We start from the raw sequence: 17,922 nt of genomic DNA, 5'->3' as shown, positions 1-17,922 counted from the left end.
TATTGTACGTATCAAAAGTAAAAGTATAAATCATTTCAAATTGCTTATATTAAGCAAACCATACGGCACAAATGTTTTTGTTAATTTACTGATAGCACACTCCAACACAGACATAATTTACAAACAAAGCATTTGTGTTTAGTCAGTCCACCAGGTCAGAGGCAGTAAGGGTGACCAGGGATGTTCTCTTAATAAGTGCATGAATTGGACCATTTTCCTGTCCTGCTAAGCATTCAAAATGTAACGAGTACTTTTGGGTGTCAGGAAAAATGTATGGAGTGAAAAGTACATTATTTTCTTTAGGAATGTGTAGTGAAGTAAAAGTAGTCAAAATTATAAACTGTAAAGAAATAGTACAGATACCCGAAAAAACTACTTAAGTAGTACTTTAAAGTATTTTTACTTAAGTACTTTACACCACTACCTGCTGAGAAGGAAGCGGGTGCTGTCTCATGAACTCTGTGACCTAATGGAGCATGGGCCTGACCTTTAGCCATCTGGACAAACAGTCTGGCATCTGCAGGGACAGATCTGGAGAGGCTACACACAAACAGACTCGCAACACACACCCATACAAATTGCGCACACACACAATAATGCGATGATAGGGTGTAGTTTTAGTATCATGTGAACCAAAATACCTTTGTGCAATCTGCAGCCCAACCTGGGCCAACGGCTCCACACTCTGGCCAAACTGGGCAGCATTCGGAGCACTGGCATTGCACAGGAGGTGGCGGACATAGATGCCCTAAATCAGAGAGAGAAAGAGAAGATAGAGTCAGAATGACAGACAGAATAAAGTGAGAAAAATCACAATTGATGATCCGCTGTGATCCACTTATGATCCTCCTGAATTGATGATCCTCCTGATTTTACCATCAGCATGAAAGAGGGAAAATGCCAATGGTGTCTATTTTCAACCGGGGGTCAGAGATAGATGAAAGCCAACGCATATTGATGAAAAAAAAAGAAAAAAAAAATCAATTTAAGCCTCTCATCTTTACAGAACCCACCCCAGGAGTCTGCTTTGGTTTGCCGTGTTCAGGTACAGACGAAAGATAATGAAAGCAGACAAGAGAAAAAAGTGTGTGTGTGTGTGTGTGTGTCTTAATAAGATTTAATTAGATGAGAATGTGGACCTGGGAATAGTTTGAGCTCATTAGCTGCCTCTTCAGCTGAACAGCCCCAAAGAGATGACAAGCTGGGAGATAGAGAAACTGCTACAGTGTGTTTGTGTGTTCCTTCATTTACACCAGTCTATCGAACGTCAGTGAAAAGGTGCATCTTATCACACAGCTCTATGGGGAGTAATTATAGACTCCTTAATGTACTCTGCGTGCATGTTTGTGTGTGTGTGAAAGAGAGAGACTAACCTGAGCAATCCCTGCCATCTTAAAGACAGAGAGGGCCAGGTAGAAGTTGAGCTGAGGCAGAGAGGATGGGATCCCCCTGCAGCGGCAGTAGATGGAGATCAGGTCCCCAGGAGTGGGTACACCTGGCCATTGAGAGAGAAATACAGACATTGGAAACTTAAGGCGTCCGCACACATAGGTTCGGTTAGCTTCTAGCAGAACTCGGCTAGGCGAAGCGACTGTCTTTGCTCTCATACTCCCAAAAGCCCTTCGCTTGAAAAATTAGAAAATAGGCAATATTACTGTTGTTTGTCCCTCTTGAGCCACCGTAGCAACATAGGCAGAAACACTTCCTCAAAATAGTCAGAATTAATCTAAGATAAATCAAGAAATCTGTCATTCATTTTGACGAGGAGGTCTTAGTCGCGCAATTTTACATCTACAGTAGCTAAGATGTTTGATGAAGTATTTCTCAAGTGAAAAAAATGTGCATGAAAACTAGTCGTCTCTCGCTGAATGACAACAAATGTTCCAACTCCTACTACTAGTAGTACTGTTGACCAATCACAGACGAAGGGACATAGACTTCGGTGGCCGAAGTCTTCGACTTGCCTCAAGAAAACATTTTGCATGTGTGAACTGCCAAAGACCAGAATGAACAAAAACGCCACAAAATGTAGTAACAATATATGCGCAAACTGTTCTGACTGGGAAGCATATGGTAAGCTTAGCGTGTGTGTACATTAGTGTATTTATACTTAGAATGCAGTTTTTCAATAGTAAAAGTTCAAAAATAGCTGGAGTGGGACTTTTAACTAAGGGTTTAGAGATCAGAAGCTGCCTTCAGCATTTCTAACAGTGTGTAACGGCTGTCGTAATGTTGAAGTGACCAAATCGCAGGCGGGATGTGAATACTCATCTTTTAATGATAATGAAATAAGCAAAACACGGAAACCAATAAACAAGAATGACTAAAGACATGTTAACAGGCTATACTTACAATAATAGCAGTGCTAACAAAACAACCCACAAACACACTCCTAATATATGACTCCCAATCAGGAACAACGATAACCAGCTGTCCCTGATCGGGAGCCACACAGACCAACATAGAAACAGACATCCCAGAACACACATACAGACTTCTTCTGCCACGTCCTGACCAAAATACTACACAACTACTCCCTCTGCTGGTCAGGACGTGACACAGTGTCAGATATAAGAGTTCAGAGGTTATACCCTCCACACCCTTCAGGCTGCCCATGCTGTTGAGGATGCTGAGGCTACTGGGCCAATAGTTGGGCATCAGGAAGTAGGGCAGGTCTGCCATTGGCTGGCCCATGCTGGATAGCTCCCAGTCCAACACAGCCACCACACGTGCCTGGAGAGAGAGCATACACCAACACACATCCAATTCATTCCCCCTACCAAGCCCCATATTCAATAAAAGCATGGCCCGTATTCATAAAGTGTCACAGAGCAGATGATCCACGATCAGGTCCCACCTGTCCATGTGATCTTATTCATTATGATAAAGATCAGCACTGGGACGGAGGAAGGCCCACAACACTACCTCAGTAGGATGGAATATCAGGTTGTCCACTCGAAAATCCCCATGGACGAGAGCCACTTCATTTGATTGTCATTAGTGGACATGTTGCTCATCAGCCAATTCTGGGTAATAAACGGTAAAAATACTAAGTGCTTTAATTATGAACATTGAGAATGGAAGGGATTATGTTATGTATTGGCTGTTTTTGTTCCGTTATTGCTGTATCGTTTTTCTCAGTTTGATTATGTTTTTTTCTCCCTGTTAACCGTATATGGGGCGGCAGGTTGCCTAGCGGTGTGAGCGTTGGGTCAGTAACCACTGTTCCCCTAGCGCCGAAGAACTGGATGTCGATTAAGGCAGCCCCCCCACACCTCTCTGATTCAGAAGGGTTGTTTAAACGCGGAAGACACATTTCAGTTGAAGGCATTCAGTTGTACAGCTTTCCCATATAATTAAAAATGACAATAAAAAATATTGAAAAGAGACAGGGATGGGAATTTGTGGAGGATATCCATCCTCTACCTGTCTCTTGCAGTAGCCAGGCCCTCTCTCCTACCCCTCTAGGTCCAGGGAGTGAAGACGGGCCAGAACCTCCACTGCTGCCACAAACAGGGCTGCCCTCTCCGCTGCAGGCTGAGGTACTGGGTACCCAGCAGAGAACAAGGCTTTCTGACACGATTCTCTCTGTCCACCTCAACACACCAAAGACAGAGAAGAATCCTTTCAAATAAATATGAGCAATTCATACATAACATAATGTGTAAAATTAAAAGCATTGACAGAGCATCAAAGCCAGGTGTTTAGCCTACTTTGTCTCCCTCTATTGGACATAAATTATACAGCTAAAAAACAAAAACAACTATGTCAATGAGCAGTGCCTTCCAGATGACTACCTCATGAAGCTGGTTGAGAGAATTCCAAGAGTGTGTAAAGCTGTCATGAAGGCAAAGGGTGGCTACTTTGAATAATCTCAAATACAAAATATATTTTGATTTGTTTAACACGGTTTGGGTTACTACATGATTCCATATGTGTTATTTCATAGTTTTGATGTCTTCACTACTTTTCTACAATGTTAAAAATACAAAAAATGTGTAGATGTGTCCAGACCTTTAACTGGTACTGTAAATAGTAAAGTACAGATACCCCCCAAAACTACTTAAGTAGTACTTTAAAGTATTTTTACTTTAGTACTTTACACCACTGGATATAGAGCGGGTGCAGATACAGAGTCAATATGCAGAGGTAAAGGTTAATCGAGGTAATTTACACATGTAGGTAGGGGTAAAGTGACTAGATAATAAACAGATAACAGATAATAAACAGCGAGTAGCAGTAGTGTAAAAACAAAGGGGGGGAGTGTCAATGTAAATAGCCATTTGATTAATTGTTCAGCAGTCTTATGGCTTGGGGGTGGAAGCTGTTAAGGAGCCTTTTGGACCTACACTTGTTGCTCCGGTACCGCTTGTCGTGCGGTAGCAGAAAGAATAGTCTATGACTTGGGTGACTGGAGTCCAATTTTTTGGGCCTTCCTTACCCCTGATCACACGTAAACACAGGTCACTTTCATAGCAGCCACTTTGTACTGCTTGTCACATCTATGTGCTCTCCTCCTCTCACCTCTTCCCTTGGCTTGTGGACTTCAATGCACAACACATCAGCTGTATGTGACCAGACGAAGAAAATAAAAAAATCCAAGCCAAACCGCTACACACAGCCTATATCGTTGTCACCATATCAGCTAAAGTAATGTCATAGTCAGCATAGATAATATAACTAATGTGTTAGTAAACCCACTACAATCATGCAGTAACGTTACAGTGTACAGTCAGTAAGCAGTTACACCGGCAGGCCCCGGTGGCAATACATTTGTAATACCAAAAGCTTACCTTGACTTGGAAGAGTTCCAATGTTGTGTTGGAAAGTCATAGCCAGCTAGCTAACATAGCACCCCTCTGTGAAGCCTGTTTCAGTAGGCTAAACTAGCTAGCTGCATTTGCTAGCTAAGTAAGAGAAATTGAAAGTGAAAAAAAGAGACAAAATCTCTCTCTCTAGCTTCTCTTTCATTTAGAAAGAAATTCATTTGTTCAAAACTGTTCAACTATTGTCTTTCTCTCTCTTTTAGTCAACTACCACATTTTATACACTGCAGTGCTTGCTAACTGTACCTTACGCTTTCAGTACCCGATAATTCTCTGATTCTTTGATTGGGTGGCCAACATGTAAGTTCATGCTGAAACAGCTCTGATAGGCTGGAGGACATCCTCCGGAAGTTGTCATAATTACTATGTAAGTCTATGGAAGGGGTGTGAGAACCATGAGCCTCCTAGGTTTTGTATTGAAGTCGATGTACACAGAGGAGAACGGAAGTTAGCTGTCCTTCGCTACAGAGTGCTGTTGAGGCTACTGTAGACCTTTGCAAAATAGTGTTTTAATCAATTAACAGTATAGCTTCCGTCCCTCTCCTCGCCTTGAACCAGGGACCCTCTGCACACATCAACAACTGACACCCACGAAGCATCGTTACCCATCGCCACAAAAGCCACGGCCCTTGCAGAGCAAGGGGAACAACTACTTCAGGTCTCAGAGCGAGTGAAGTCACACTATTGAAACGCTATTATATAATCATGTCACCAAGTGTAACCGATGTGAAATGGCTAGTTGGTTAGCGGTGCGCGGTAATAGCGTTTCATATATATATATATATATATTGTATAGTTTAATCTAAAAAATATAACTTTTTAAATGTTTTACAATTTACTTTTTTAAATGAAATTCACTGAGGAGGATGGTCCGGTCCTCCCCTCCCTCCTCTTAGGAGCCTTCACTGGAAAAGTGGGGTTGGACTGTTGCGGCAGGTTGCCTAGTGGTTAGAGCGTTGGACTAGCAACCTGAAAAGTTGCAAGATCGAATCCCCGAGCTGACAAGGTAAAAATCTGTCGTTCAGCCCCTGAACAAGGCACTGTTCCTAGGCCGTCGTTGAAAATAAGAATGTGTTCTTAACTGACTTCCCTAGTTAAATAAAGGTAAAATACATTTTAAGAAACTGTCCAGCACTGAAATGATCAGACACGAAGGCTTGGACCGTGACTCACAAAATGTAATGACATGCTTCATTACATGTATTTTACCACATTTCTATGGAACACTTTAGCGAAAAGTTGAACTTACCTGCATTGTCTGACAGTGAGCTTGTCATTGTTGGACACTCCTTATGTCTTTCCAGCTAGATATCGCTGAAGATTGACAATGTTGAACATGTGCTGTTCACGAACAGGAGTTGTTTGGTCTTCCATAATTCAGTGTGGATGAATCATTAGAAAAAGCAAAGGTACAATTAATACAATATAGATAGTCGAATTGTTTCGTTTCAGTCGACATAGGTGAGTATCAGTGCACTACAGATCAAACCTAGCGCATGTTTGACGTTTTCTGTAAACCGTTACCGCAAGCGCGACTGAGCTCATTTCACAGATCTGTAAAAGCACATTATTTGCTGAAGGCACGCACAGAGCGATGGTAGAATTTACAGATGCCGTAGAGATCGTGCACACTAGGAACAATTTTACTCACCGCAGATTGTTTCCGCCCGGACGTAATTTACAGAAACTCAGGCTGACAGCTGATTCGAGCTGTGTAGACGTGTACTAGTAGTCATCCATCGCTTGTAATCTTTCTTTAATTGTTTAAGGCTTTGCAATCTAGGCATTTTACATTTGAACAACGGAGAAGTTAGTGTGCCTTATTCCTTGTAGAAACATGACCTCAGTCGAAGAACTGAAGCTACGAGTGAGAGAGCTGGAGAATGAGTTGATCAAGTGTAAGCAAAAGCGATGTACGGCAATGTGTGCCGAGGGACCTGCTGACAACAACCATCCTCATCACAGACCAAGGATCGACAAAATGAGTGCTGAAGTAGTGGACTCAAACCCTTACAGGTAGCTATCTATGTTAAACTGTCGAAATCTAACGGCAGCGAATGGCGTCATTTGTGATAATAAATACCTAAGACTAGCTACCTGATCTGGTTGACACCCCAGAAAAAGGGCCGGCACGTCCCATATGGTGTAAACTGCTTACCTCAACATGTTCTTACCTTACAGTCGTCTGATGGCTTTGAAGCGAATGGGCATTGTTGAAGATTATGAGGTAATATATTACATTCTATTGTTATCTGACACACACAAATGTTACCCAATTCCAGTATTTCACCAATATTGAAGAAATCCCTGATGCAGGATTCCTGGATTTCTGGAATTTTAAAACTCTATACAGATCTAATATGACAATAACATGGCATACCTTTCTATCCTACTGTTAAACAGAAAATCCGGACGTTCACTGTAGCTGTGGTGGGTGTTGGAGGAGTTGGAAGCGTCACTGCAGAAATGCTCACAAGATGTGGCATTGGTAAGGTAATACAAACTTCACATTACTACATCAACATATCTTTATATCATTTGTTTCAAACCTTATGCTTCCGATGGACAATGTCCATCAATGCAACATGCGTTGCGTCATTCTGCCTTACGCGCCTCCTCTTTGTACAGCTCATCCTGTTTGACTATGACAAAGTGGAGCTGGCCAATATGAACAGGCTTTTCTTCCAGCCTCACCAGGCTGGCCTCAGCAAAGTAGAGGCAGCGGAACACACACTCAGGTACAGTTACCTGGGGGGTGGTGGGGGGGGTGGAGTTGTGTCCTGCTGAGTGATACCCCAGATATTTACATTGTTTTATATGATATCATGTCGCTATAAGGTGCTGTCATATTAAACAATTGTTAACAGGACTATCAACCCAGATGTGCAGTTTGAGACCCACAACTATAACATCACCACCATGGACAATTTTGCACATTTCATGGATCGCATAAGGTGAGAAGTGCTGTCCTCTCCTAAGTGCCATGCTGCTCGTGTGGTCATTTGTACAGAGTGTTTTCAGTATTCAGTTGTTCCGCTGTGCTGTTCCATACAGCATGAGTGTTTTCTCTGTTCTCTGACTCTCAAGTTCATTAGATAACATAATTGTATGACATTGGATACTGTAATGTACATGATGAGGACAACTCTGAAATAAACACAAAGTCACGTCAAATTATCTAGAAAGGGGGTTATTTTGGTTAAAGTTTCAGCGTCTAGAGAGGCACAGTACCAGTCTAAAGATGGACACACCTACTCATTTTTACTATTTTCTACATTGTAGAAAAATAGTGAAGAAATTAAAACTAAGAAATAACACATAAGGGATCATGTTGTAACGAAAATAGTGTTAGACAAATAAAACAAATATTTTGATTCTTCAAAGTAACCACCCTTTGCCTTGTCGACAGCTTTGCACACTCTTGGCATTCTCTCAACCAGCTTCATGAGGTAGTCACCTGGAATGCATTTTAATTAACAGGTGTGCCTTGTTAATTTGTGGAATTTATTTCTTAATTCGTTTGAGCCAATCAGTTCTGTTGTGACAAGGTATGGGTGGTATACAGAAGATATCCCTATTTGGTAAAAGACCAAGTCGATATTATGGCAGGAACGTCTCAAATAAGCAAAGAGAAACGACATGAAGGTCAGTCAATACGGAAAATATCAAGAACTTTGAACGTTTCTTCAAGTGCAGTCGCAAAAACCATCAAGCGCTATGATGAAACAGGCTCTCATGAGGACCGCCACAGGAAAGGAAGACCCAGAGTTACCTCAGCTGCAGAGGATAAGTTCATTAGAGTTACCAGCCTCAGAAATTGCAGCCAAAATAAATCCTTCACAGAGCTCAAGTAACAGACACATCTCAACATCAACTGTTCAGAGGAGACTGCGTGAATTGAGGCCTTCATGGTCTAATTGCTGCAAAGAAACCACTACTAAAGGACACCAATAAGAAGAGATTTGCTTCGGCCAAAATACACGAGCAAAGGACATTAGACTGGTGGAAATCTGTCCTTTGGTCAGATGAGTCCAAATTTGAGATTTTTGGTTCCAACCGCAGTCTTTGAGAGGCTATTTGACCAAGAAGGAGAGTGATGGAGTGCTACATCAGATGATTTGGCCTCCACAATCACTTGACCTCAACCCAATTGAGATGGTTTGGGATGAGTTGGACCGCAGAGTGAAGGAAAAGCAGCCAACAAGTGCTTAGCATATGTGGGAACTCCTTCAAGACTGTTGGAAAGGCATTCCAGGTGAAGCTGGTTGAGAGAATGCCAAGACTGTCCAAAGCTGTCAAGGCAAACGGTGGCTACTTTGAAGAATCTCAAATATAAAATATATTTTGATTTGTTTAACACATTTTTTGGGGCGGGGGGTTACTACATGATTCCAAATGTTATTTCATAGTTTTGATTTCTTCACTCATTCTACAATGTAGAAAATAGTAAAAATAAAGAATAACCCTTGAATGAGTAGCTGTGTACAAACTTTTGACTGATACTGTATAATAGCATCTTAATTTCAGCCAGTTTGCTACAGCAGGATAATAATCCTGCAGCAACAAGAAATGTGAGTTATGTCTGTAGGGGTTGATATATTCTTCGTAAGGGCAAATCAAGTCTGAAATTTCAAAGTGGGAAATGTATAAACTTCAGAAGCCTTTTTTGAACCTCAAATGTTGTCCTGCAACAGGGTGATCAAATTAAGATCCTATATCTCTACCACAGGGTAGCCTACATTACAAATAATGTAAAAAAAAATATATCTATCCAAATGTTCACTACAAGGTCAGTCTGTATGCTCTCCTGTTCTTAAGTACTCTCTGTGTTGTCTCAGTCATGGGGCACTTCAAGATGGAAAGGCTGTGGACCTGGTCCTGAGCTGTGTGGACAACTTTGAGGCCCGGATGGCCATCAACACAGTCAGTACTAACATATATCCCTCATTCCCTGACTATAAAACATACATTATTGAGTTGGTGAAGATCAGATGACGTATGTTGGTCATCTTCTTGCTGCCTAGGCATGTAACGAGCTGAGTCAGATCTGGATGGAGTCGGGTGTTAGTGAGAATGCCGTGTCTGGACATATCCAGCTCATCATCCCTGGGGAGACGGCCTGCTTCGCAGTATGTCACAACACACAGTTACTTTATAGGCAATAGGCAGTGTCAGAAAATGAATTGCGGCAGATGGTGTTACGCTTGCCCAATGTTAACTTTTATGCCTTTCCATAACCCTCATCTTAATTCACTGAAGCTATTCTGAACCTTAACCCTAATTAATTTTCACCCCCCTAACACCCTTCCACCCGTATGCCTAAACTTATGTTTTTTTTGTTTTGTTCTGCCAGTTTCCTAAGCAACATTGTTCTCTACCCCGTATAAATTGATGTCTGTAAACTCACCCAAAACACAAGCTTTGATTGCCATAGATGACATTAGTTGATGATATGGAGTTGAAAATGATCACCTGGGGGTGTATTCAGTGATGAAACGTTCTGAACGTCTGTCCTACGCGGTACATTTCTATCCGAACGTTCTGTGATGTTGCATCCTCTGAACATGGCCCTGTTTTTGGGCGATTTTCGTCAATGCCGTGCAATGCACTTATATCCTTCTCCATGTGACAGTGTGCTCCTCCCCTGGTGGTGGCGGCCAACATTGATGAGAAGACCCTGAAGAGGGAGGGGGTGTGCGCTGCCAGCCTACCCACCACCATGGGCGTGGTGGCAGGGATCCTGGTCCAAAACGTCCTCAAGTAAGATCTGGAAGACATTCGTTTGTAAATGAGCCCTGGGTCATATTCATTAGGCACCAAACGGAATACAACGTATTGAAACCGGGAGGGACTACCTGAACTTGTCCAAATAAGAAACACTTGGTTTTTCTGGTGTGAAGGGTTTTGCTACGATGCGCCCTAATGAGTATGACCCTGATCATAGCCCACAATTCACAAATGCCCATAACAGGGTTTCCTATGAAGATACTCTAACTGTGGGTTGTGGTCCTCAGGTACCTGTTGAAGTTTGGCACAGTCAGTCACTACCTGGGCTACAACGCTATGCAGGACTTCTTCCCCACTATGGCCATGAAGGCCAACCCCACGTGCGATGACCGCCACTGCAGGAAACAGCAGGACGACTATAAGGTGACTGACCAAGGAGGCCTTTTAAAAAATATATATATATATTTCTCTCTCTCTCTCTCTCTCTCGCTCTCATATATCATGATCTGGGCTGTGTGAGGGGATGTACATGACCTGGTACAGTTGTAATTCAGTTGTGTTTGTGTTTGCGCTTTATGGCCCAAAGAAAAAAGAGGCAGAGCGGCCGAAAAAGGTTGTAGAGCAGGCGGTGGAGGAGGTGGTGGTTCACGAGGAGAACGACTGGGGTGAGTTAGCTAGAGTGTTGATATTGCCTAAATGTGTTGTCCATACTAAGTGATCCTGTCTAGCTACCATTCTGACCTATGGTTTTACCTCTGTTAGGTATTGAGCTTGTGTCGGAGCAGACAGACGAGGAACTCCAGGCCGCCTCCGGCCCAGTCCCTGACCTCCCAGAGGGCATCACTGTGGCCTACACCATCCCTGACAAGGTCACTACCTGGCACACCGTATAAAAATACTATATTATTGTAGCGATTTCTTAACGAATGGCGACAACGCGGCGCTCCTTGTTGGTCTTGAACCCGGGGTCTTCAAGCCACTAGGCACACCTGCTAAACACTGCTCCAGTAAGGCATCTCAAGTAAGTTTTAGACTAATAATGCCATTTGTATTCTTTTCCAGGAGACGGGGACATCAGAAGGGGAGATGGTGGAGGAAACGGAACAGAGTCTAGAGGAGCTGATGGCTCAGATGAGGAAGATGTAACTAGGACCGGACAATCTGTCGTTGTTATCGTCACGCATCGCTTATCTCAGCAACATCACAGTGAACCTACACAGCAAATCGGCCAGTGTTGCCTAGTGTTGATTTTTTGTTGTTGTTGTGTAACATTTCTAGTATTTGAAGGAGTTAAGGCTTTACAGTAACCAGTGTGTTAATTTAACACTGAAAAGTGTGGACCCCGTATAGACACTGGAACAGTTACATTTAAGACTGATTAAACACTGGCGAATTTGCTGTGTACCGCCTTTTTAATAACGAAGCAGACATAACGCAAAGCTCAATTGCAGGAGGTATGCTGTATCTTACTGTCTCCCGATGTTCTAAAATGGAGCCAAGTTCTTTCTTACCCTCCAACCCTACTACAGTATCAATACTCCTTAATGCAAGTACTTTTGCTCTTTTGACAAAGCGAATGCAATGCATGGTTAATGACCTTAAGTGCTGCTGCTGAGAATGATCTTCATATTCCCCAAGGGTAGGAATTTACTAGTGTAAGCCCATTCAGTATGGAAGCATATAGCTGTCGGAGAGCACAAACTGGTAGTTGAAATAACCCATCCTGACCCTAAATCGTATGTAATTCTCTTAAATTAATTATCGTTTTGTTGTAATGGACCAGGTACATACAGATGTTATCGGTCTGATGAATTATGCTTATGTGTCAACTGTTGACTGAGAGGAAAGATTGTTGTAACACTCGGAATTGAATATTGCCGAAGTTCAGCATTACAGCGTGATTTAAATTGAAAGGCAATATTCCCACGTTAGTGGAGACCGCGTTCACAGTAAATGTTGCATATGTCGGCTCAATTGGAAATGACCTTAACGTTTCTATCACGCAATCTAACGCCTCAGTGGTACAGCTTGAACGACGCCCTAAGCCTCCGATCAACTACTTCTACTGTATAGAATGCTTATTAATGAATTAAACTGGATTGTAAATGCATTTCCCACCTTCTAAATGATAGTGAATGAGGCCTAACATTTCTCCGCATGACCAACCTGCCTTTACTGTATCTGCGCCCTGTCTAGCTCTGGTCCATACCGCGACGGAAAAACGAGTGGGCTCTGCCTTCATTGTTGCAGTGGCTCGATGGACCACTGCTACTCCATGTCATGCTCTCAGCTGTTTAAACTGATATATACCTGTAACCCGAAACAGTCTCTGCTGAAACTGTATTGACTGACTCTCTGTGCACACCTTGTTTTCAATAAAGTATTTATTAGCCAGAATACATTTGATTAGTTTATAGTATTTCATTTACAGATTCTTACACAATGACATGAGACAATGCACTTAAGAGTATATGTTTGGCACATATGACAGGGTTTTGGTACCTTACGTCACCCTTGGCTTCATGTACAGTCATAGAGACAATGAAGGCTCAACTTATTCATTAGTGCACAAAAGTAGCAAAATGTTTTATTGGACAAGTTCAGGGTAGTCCCTCAACGCTTCGGTCCGTTTCCTTCCATTTGATGTCTAGTGAATACACCTCAGTGAAATTGTGTGGTGAGAGATCCAACACGTCAGAACCTCTGCAATCGGGCAAAATTCTGAAAAACTGATGGCATGGGTTGAAAACCCATTATTTTACTTGCATAAATACTTTACGTGAGGTAAATACATTTAAAACTGCTCAGTGATATACAATTATTGATACGCACCATGGCATGAGATCAAGGTTCCATCTTGAAGCAGGCATATGTCATAGTTTACATGAATAAAATATCTATTACTGTACTGCATGAAGACTTGGCACTGATTGCATAACCGGCACAGCAAAAGTACCTGAGCTCAGTATTCTATAACAATACAGCTCCAAAATGTGTTTTTATATGAGCATGCATACGATAGTTACAGTGAGGGAAAAAAGTATTTGATCCCCTGCTGATTTTGTACGTTTGCCCACTGACAAAGTAATTATCAGTTTATAATTTTAAATGGTAGGTTTATTTGAACAGTGAGAAACAGAACAACAAAATCCAGAAAAACGCATGTCAAAAATGTTATAAAAGGATTTGCATTTTAATGAGGGAAATAAGTATTTGACCACTCCTCAAAACATGACTTAGTACTTGGTGGCAAAACCCTTGTTGGCAATCACAGAGGTCAGATGTTTCTTGTAGTTGGCCACTAAGTTTGCACACATCTCAGGAGGGATTTTGTCCCACTCCTCTTTGCAGATCTTCTCCAAGTCATTAAGGTTTCGAGGCAGATGTTTGGCAACTCGAACCTTCAGCTCCCTCCACAGATTTTCTATGGGATTAAGGTCTGGAGACTGGCTAGGCCACTCCAAGACCTTAATGTGCTTCTTCTTGAGCCACTCCTTTGTTGCCTTGGCCGTGTGTTTTGGGTCATTGTCATGCTGGAATACCCATCCACCACCCATTTTCAATGCCCTGGCTGAGGGAAGGAGATTCTCACCCAAGATATGACGGTACATGGCCCCGTCCATCTTTCCTTTTGATGCGGTGAAGTAGTCTTGTCCCCTTAGTGAAAAACACCCCCAAAGCATAATGTTTCCACCTCCATGTTTGACGGTGGGGAGGGTGTTCTTGGGGTCATAGGCAGCATTCCTCCTCCTCCAAACACGGCGAGTTGAGTTGATGCCAAAGATATCCATTTTGGTCTCATCTGACCACAACACTTTCAACCCAGTTGTCCTCTGAATCATTCAGATGTTCATTGGCAAACTTCAGACGGGCATGTATATGTGCTTTCTTGAGCAGGGGGACCTTGCGGGCGCTGCAGGATTTCAGTCCTTCACGGCGTAGTGTGTTACCAATTGTTTTCTTGGTCACTATGGTCCCAGCTGCCTTGAGATCATTGACAAGCTCCTCCCGTGTAGTTCTGGGCTGGTTCCTCACCGTTCTCATGATCATTGTAACTCCACGAGCTGAGATCTTGCATGGAGCCCCAGGCCGAGGGAGATTGACAGTTCTTTTGTGTTTCTTCCATATGCGAATAATCGCACCAACTGTTGTCACCTTCTCACCAAGCTGCTTGCCGATGGTCTTGTAGCCCATTCCAGCCTTGTGTAGGTCTACAATCTTGTCCCTGACATCCTTGGAGAGCTCTTTGGTCTTGGCCATGGTGGAGAGTTTGGAATCTGATTGATTGATTGCTTCTGTGGACAGGTGTCTTTTGTACAGGTAACAAACTGAGATTAGGAGCACTCCCTTTAAGAGTGTGCTCCTAATCTCAGCTCGATTCCTGTATAAAAGACACCTGGGAGACAGAAATCTTTCTGATTGAGAGGGGGTCAAATACTTATTTGCCTCATTAAAATGCAAATCAATTTAAAACATTTTTGCATTTTTCTGGATTTTTTGGTTATTCTGTCTCTCACTGTTCAAATAAACCTACCATTAAAATTATAGACTGATCATTTCTTTGTCAGTGGGCAAACATACAAAATACTTTTTCCCTCACTATGGAAGTGTACAGCTGTAGGAATTTCCATTTCGGTCATTTAGCAGACACCCTTATCCAGAGCGACTGGTGACATTGATGAATCATTATCCAATTACCATTATCAAATTCAAAATGTAATTTCAACAGTTACACACTTCCATTAGGTACTAACAGTGAGCTATTGTAATTTGGAAATATTCATAAATATAGAATAAAAAAACCTTCTGAACCTGAGTTTCAGGCCCTGACAAGGGCGGTGTTGACATCATTTCACATTCTTTCATAATAATAATAATAATACATGATTACATTAATAATATATATCTTTAAAAAAACAAACACAATACAGCCATTTAACAGACATTAAATAAAGCATACTTCATATTTTCATGAAGGCAGTTAGCTACAGTACACTTAACAGGCGACATTACAACACTGTTCCGTCTCAAAGCAGCATAAAGAACCATTGAGAGTTCCATGGACGTTCTTCTCAGGAATGCAGATTGTGGACCCTGGCTCTATTTCAATTCTCTTTCCGTGATTCCCCAGACCCTATCTCACCATCTTCTCAAAGAACATTGTTGGAGGAGAAGATCCAAGGTCCCTACCCTTGGACCTTCTCCACCCATGCATTTCTATAAGGAGATGAGGAAAGGTCACACGTGGAATCGAGGGAAGACAAATTGGGAAAGAGCCCCAGTGTTCTAGGTCCCCTAGGGGTGAGGAGATGGATGGAGGGATCACCTGGGGGCATGTGGGAGAGGGGCGGGCCCTCGTAGGCTAAACGTGTCCCCACTGGACGAGTGCCGAGACGGGGCCTTCCCACACACCAGAGATGGCTCCGCCTCTTTGATCTCCATGGCTCGCTTGTAGAGCTCTGCTGCTTTCTCAAAGTCCCCCTCCTCATAGCTGGGGGGGAGAGAGAGAGAGGAGGGAAGACAGAATGATGGACAGAAGAGAGAGAGAAAAGGTAACAGGGCTCATGAAGAGATATGGGGATGAAAATAAAACTAGTCCTTCAGCTTATAGTACTGAATATGTGTATTAAAAATAAGATGGTGAGTGTGTGTATGTTTCACTATTTTTCAATGTCATGACAATTCCCTTGTAAAATCATATCAAAATACAAAATCAACCAAAGAAAAGTTGGTAGAATGTTGGAAATTAGAATGTTTGGTTGATAAGAGCAACAGTGTTGATTTGAAACCCATTCTATTTCTTTGCCATGGTGACTTTATTCATAAGAATACAATTTCATTTGTATATGATGACATCACAAGAGCAACTTTAGTAGAATTTCAAATGTTAGAATGTTTGGTTGAATAGCACCAATGTTGATTTGGAACTCAGCTTTGGTGGCGATAACCCCAAGACTCGATGTGCGACTTGCTTCTGCTATCTAATATTATAAACTCAGCAAAAAAAAAGTAATCTCACTGTCAACTGCGTTTATTTTCAGCAAACTTAACATGTGAAAATATTTGTATGAACATAAGATTCAACAACTGAGACAAACTGAACAAGTTTCACAGACATGTGACTAACAGAAATTGAATAATGTGTCCCTGAACAAAGGGGGGGGGGGGGGGGTCAAAATCAAAAGGAACAGTCAATGTCTGGTGTGGCCACCAGCTGCATTAAGTACTGCAGTGCATCTCCTCCTCATGGACTGCACCAGATTTGCCAGTTCTTTCTGTGAGATGTTACCCCACTCTTCCACCAAGGCACCTGCAAGTTCCCGGACATTTCTTGGGGGGAATGGCCCTAGCCCTCACCCTCCGATCCAACAGGTCTCAGACATGCTCAATGGGATTGAGATCCGCGCTCTTCGCTGGCCATGGCAGAACACTGACATTCCTGTCTTGCAGGAAATCACGCACAGAACAAGCAGTATGGCTGGTGGCATTGTCATGCTGGAGGGTCATGTCAGGATGAGCATGCAGGAAGAGTACCACATGAGGGAGGAGGATGTCTTCCCTGTAGCGCACAGAATTGCATTGCAATGACAACAAGCTCAGTCCGATGATGCTATGACACACCGCCCCAGACCATGACGGACCCTCCACTTCCAAATCGATCCCGCTCCAGAGTACAGGCCTCGGTGTAACACTCATTCTTTTGATGATAAACGCGAATCCGACCATCACCCCTGGTGAGACAAAACCGCGACTCGTCAGTGAAGAGCACTTTTTGCCAGTCCTGTCTGGTCCAGCGACGGTGTGTTTGTGCCCATAGGCAACGTTGTTGCCGGTGATGTCTGGCGAGGACCTGCCTTACAACAGGCCTACAAGCCCTCAGTCCAGCCCATCTCAGCCTATTGCGGACAGTCTGAGCACTGATGGAGGGATTGTGTGTTCCTGTGCAGGTGTTGTTACACGTGGTCTGCCACTGCGAGGACGATCAGCTGTCCGTCCTGTCTCCCTGTAGCGCTGTCTTAGGTGTCTCACAGTATGGACATTGCAATTTATTGCCCTGGCCACATCTGCAGTCCTCATGCCTCCTTGCAGCATGCCTAAGGCATGTTCACACAGATGAGCAGGGACCCTGGGCATCTTTCTTTTGGTGTTTTTTCAGAGTCAGTAGAAAGGCCTCTTTAGTGTACTAAGTTTTGATAACTGTGACCTTAACTTCTCTGGGCAAGGTGGGACTTGACCGTCCCACACTATTCAACAGCCAGTAAAATAGCATGGTGCGAAATACAAAACAGCAAAAAATATCATAATTTCAATTTCTCAAACATACGACTATTTTACACCATTTTAAAGATACACTTCTCCTTAATGTAAC

The 17,922-nt window shown here is 42.8% G+C and overlaps 3 protein-coding genes across 7 annotated transcripts in view; 1 reads left to right on the top strand and 2 right to left on the bottom strand.

Annotated features, from left to right (window-relative positions):
* Positions 1–6,506, bottom strand: part of acad11 (acyl-CoA dehydrogenase family, member 11) — a 48,632-nt gene extending 42,126 nt beyond the window's left edge. For 2 of the 4 annotated variants that reach the window (XM_082970663.1, XM_014180720.3), the window contains exons 1-3: positions 6,076–6,506; positions 1,374–1,495; positions 642–748 (exon numbers count right to left, since the gene is read on the bottom strand). In XM_082970663.1, coding sequence (XP_082826789.1) covers positions 642–748; positions 1,374–1,495; positions 6,076–6,103 — 257 coding nt within the window. In that variant the 5' untranslated portion in view covers positions 6,104–6,506. The remainder of the gene's footprint in view (positions 1–641; positions 749–1,373; positions 1,496–6,075) is intronic. The other 2 variants (XM_014180718.3, XM_014180721.3) reach the window with 2 other exon arrangements.
* A 2-nt stretch (positions 6,507–6,508) lies between these two features.
* uba5 (ubiquitin-like modifier activating enzyme 5) lies at positions 6,509–12,954 on the top strand. Its single transcript, XM_014180716.3, has 12 exons — positions 6,509–6,842; positions 7,008–7,053; positions 7,230–7,319; positions 7,455–7,564; positions 7,694–7,780; positions 9,665–9,749; positions 9,851–9,955; positions 10,459–10,586; positions 10,841–10,976; positions 11,140–11,218; positions 11,316–11,422; positions 11,616–12,954. The coding sequence occupies exons 1-12, from the start codon at positions 6,664–6,666 to the stop codon at positions 11,697–11,699; spliced, it is 1,236 nt and encodes a 411-aa protein (XP_014036191.2). The 5' UTR covers positions 6,509–6,663; the 3' UTR covers positions 11,700–12,954.
* nphp3 (nephronophthisis 3) overlaps positions 12,920–17,922 on the bottom strand; it is a 29,971-nt gene continuing 24,968 nt past the window's right edge. For both annotated transcript variants that reach the window (XM_014180713.3, XM_014180712.3), the window contains exon 27: positions 12,920–16,044. In XM_014180713.3, the coding sequence (XP_014036188.1) occupies positions 15,876–16,044 (169 nt within the window). In that variant the 3' untranslated portion in view covers positions 12,920–15,875. The remainder of the gene's footprint in view (positions 16,045–17,922) is intronic.

The sequence above is a fragment of the Salmo salar genome, chromosome 29, assembly GCF_965601325.2.
Source record: "Salmo salar chromosome 29, fSalSal1, whole genome shotgun sequence".
Classification (NCBI taxonomy): domain Eukaryota; kingdom Metazoa; phylum Chordata; class Actinopteri; order Salmoniformes; family Salmonidae; genus Salmo; species Salmo salar.
Note: the sequence above shows the minus strand (reverse complement) of the source record. Positions and strands in the feature narration are given on the sequence as shown.